This window comes from Rhea americana, unplaced genomic scaffold (assembly GCF_003343005.1).
Source record: "Rhea americana isolate MKP2758 unplaced genomic scaffold, rheAme1 scaffold_63, whole genome shotgun sequence".
In the NCBI taxonomy this organism is placed as follows: Eukaryota; Metazoa; Chordata; class Aves; order Rheiformes; family Rheidae; genus Rhea; species Rhea americana.
Genome location: NW_028186790.1, coordinates 947,710 through 950,912, shown reverse-complemented (window position 1 = coordinate 950,912; position 3,203 = coordinate 947,710). Strand labels below are relative to the sequence as shown.

The window sequence follows — 3,203 nt, the reverse complement described above, 5'->3', positions numbered from 1 at the left end:
TTGGTGCCAGACATGTGGAGGAAAAGAAGGTGATCAGGAGTAGCCAGCATGGATTCACCAAGGAGAAATCCTGCTTAACCAATCTGATAGCCTTCCGTGGTGGGATGACCGGCTGGGTAGATGAGGGGAGAGCAGTGGACGTTGTGCACCTTGTCACTGTCTCCCATAACATTCTCCTAGAGAAGCTCAGGAAGTGTGGGTTAGACAAGTGGACAGTGGGGTGGATTGAGAACCAGCTGAAAGGCAGAGCTCAGAGGGTCGTCTTCGGTGGCGTGGAGTCCAGTTGGAGGCCTGTGGCTAGTGACTTCCCCCAGGGCTCAGGACTGGGTCCCATCCTGTTCAACTTCTTCATCAATGACCTGGATGAGGGGACAGAGTGCCTCCTCAGCAAGTTTGGTGATGATCCCAAGCTGGGAGGAGTGGCTGACACACCTGAGGGCTGTGCTGCCCTTCAGAGAGACCTGGACAGGCTGGAGAGGTGGGCAGAGAGGAACCTCGTGAAGTTCAACAAGGGCAAGTCCTGCACCTACGGAAAAATAACCCTAGGTACCAGGACAAGCTAGCGGCTAACCTTCTGGAGAGCAGCTCTGCAGAGAAGGACCTGGGAGTGCTGGTGGATGACAAGTTGACCATGAGCCAGCAAGGTACCCTTATGGCCAGGAAGGCCAGTGGTCTCCCAGGGTGCATTGGGAAGACTGTTGCCAGCAGGTGGAGGGAGGTGATTCTGCCCCTCTCCTCAGCCCTAGGCAGGCCTCATCTCGAGTACTGTGTCCAGTTCTGGGCTCCCCAGGACAAGAGGGACATGGAGCTACTGGAGACAGTCCAGCATAGGGCTACGAAGATGATCAGAGGGCTGGAGCACCTGCCCTACAAGGAACGGCTGCGAGAGCTGGGCCTGTTCAGCCTGGGGAAGAGAAGCCTGAGGGGGGATCTTATCAATGTGTATAAGTACTTGAAGGGAGGGTGTCAAGGGGATGGGGACAAACTCTTTTCAGTTGTCCCATGTGACAGGACAAGAGGCARTGGGCAGAAATTGAAGCACAGGAAGTTCTGCCTGACCGTGAGGGGGAATTTCTTCCCTGTAAGAGTGACGGAGCCCTGGCACAGGTTGCCCAGAGAGGCTGTGGAGTCTCCTTCTCTTGAGATCTTCAAGGCCCGCCTGGATACAACCCTGTCTAACATGCTCTAGGTGACCGTGCTTGAGCAGGGAGGTTGGACTAGATGGTCTCCAGAGGTCCCTTCCAACCTTACTGATTCTATGATTTGCTGTCACACTGATTCAGAAGGGAAATGATGCTCAAAAGACTGTACTGAGAATTTTAAAGTTCTGCTGGGAATTGATTTTATTATTCTTAAGGTGAGAACTACCTTTTGTCTTAAGCCTTATCAGCAGAAATTTAGGACAATTTCTTATWAGTTCAAACACAGAAAATATTTGAGAATTTCTCAAGCTATGAGAGGAAGAGTTCCTGTGTGTTTGGAGTGGGAGGAAAAAAGGAAGAAGATGGCAATGGTGGTGGTTCAAGCAGCCACTGTGAACTGTGTTGTTGAACAAGCTAGTTTTTATTCAACAAATAATCTCAGTTCAAAGAGTCTCAGTTCCTTATTTGTAAAATATGGATAGTAATATGTCTGATAAGTATATAGACTTGTTCTTAAGTTTAGAGCACTCAGCTGCAGCTATATAAGTATATATAAGTGTATGCAAGTATAAAGCAAGCTGTTTAAGTACTCGAGGAATATTTTAGTTACTCATTTTTAAACTAAGTTATCATTTTGACAGCCAAGTTAACCCAAACAAATGTTATGTCTCTACCCAACAGATACCATGTTGCCTCAGAAGAGGGGAAGAACACCTTCCAGAATAGCTGTGAACTGTTACTGGACGGTCTTGGCAGTTTGCTTACTATTTCTTCCAGATGCWTTCCCTCTCCAGCAAGACCAGCCCAGAGTGTTGTTAGTGTCTTTTGATGGATTTCGATGGGATTACATCTATAGAGTATCAACTCCCAATTTTCATTATGCYATGAAGAATGGTGTTCATGTCAAACAGGTCACTAATGTGTTTGTAACTAAAACATACCCCAATCATTATACAATGGTGACAGGTCTGTATGCAGAAAGCCATGGTATAGTTGCTAATGAGATGTATGATCCTGTTCTGAATGAAACTTTCTCCATGAACAAAATGGAGATYTACAACTCAAAGTTCTGGGAAGAGGCCAGTCCAATATGGGTAACCAACCAGATGGAAGGACATAAAAGTGGAGCTGCTATGTGGCCTGGAACAGATGTGAAAATACATGGAGTCCTTCCTACGTATTATATGCCCTATAATGAATCTGTTTCATTTGAAGATAGAGTTGCTAGGCTTATTGACTGGTTTACATCAGAAGAACCCGTAAACTTTGGTCTCCTATACTGGGAACAGCCTGATGAGATGGGCCATATTCTGGGCCCAGAAAACCCGCTTATGGGTCCAATAATTAGTGAYATTGACAAGAAGCTGGGCTATCTTATGTCTGAACTGAAGAAAGCGAAACTGTGGGACACAATAAATGTCATAATCACAAGTGATCATGGAATGTCACAGTCATCCTCCGAAAGGCTCATTGAGCTTGATCAGTATGTGGATAGAGAGCTTTATAAAGTGATTGACTATTCTCCTGCAGTAGCTATTTTGCCAAAAGAAGGTAGGAGCTATAGCACTAAAGCCCTCTGAAGAAAATACTATCAAAACGTCTACAGACTTCATTCCCTAACTGATGTAACAGTAGCTGTGCTGATGCCARTAGGACACCAACCTTAAATAAGAAATTTTTACTGGATCACTTCCTTGTTCTTTTTGCTAGCTCTTTTCTTAAGCTTGGATTAATGTTCAGGAATGGAAAACAAGCAAATCTGTGTATTATTGACTGCTATTTCAAATATCTTTTAGTCCTTACAAGAAATAAGATAATCTAAGAGTATTATCCAGGATGAATGGTATTCTAGATAGATAACCAACTGGGTTTTGTATATCTTGCCTTTCAGCAAGACACTAAAACCTTAGCTGAATAATTAAAATTCAAACTCAAACTGTAAACTGAAAGCAGATGAGGACCTTCAAAATAAGAAAGCCTGCACTGGTCATTCTATTAGCTGGGAGCTGCTATATAATTCTCTTTAGTTTGTTTTTCCTCCCTTTTCATGTCAAACAGATA

At 44.5% G+C, this 3,203-nt stretch overlaps 1 protein-coding gene across 1 annotated transcript in view; it reads left to right on the top strand.

Annotated features, from left to right (window-relative positions):
- Positions 1 to 1,793: 1,793 nt before the first annotated feature.
- The window catches only part of ENPP5 (ectonucleotide pyrophosphatase/phosphodiesterase family member 5), a 10,190-nt gene continuing 8,780 nt past the window's right edge, over positions 1,794 to 3,203 (top strand). Inside the window, exon 1 of the mRNA XM_085320393.1 lies at positions 1,794 to 2,693. Coding sequence (XP_085176519.1) covers positions 1,802 to 2,693 — 892 coding nt within the window. The 5' untranslated portion in view covers positions 1,794 to 1,801. The remainder of the gene's footprint in view (positions 2,694 to 3,203) is intronic.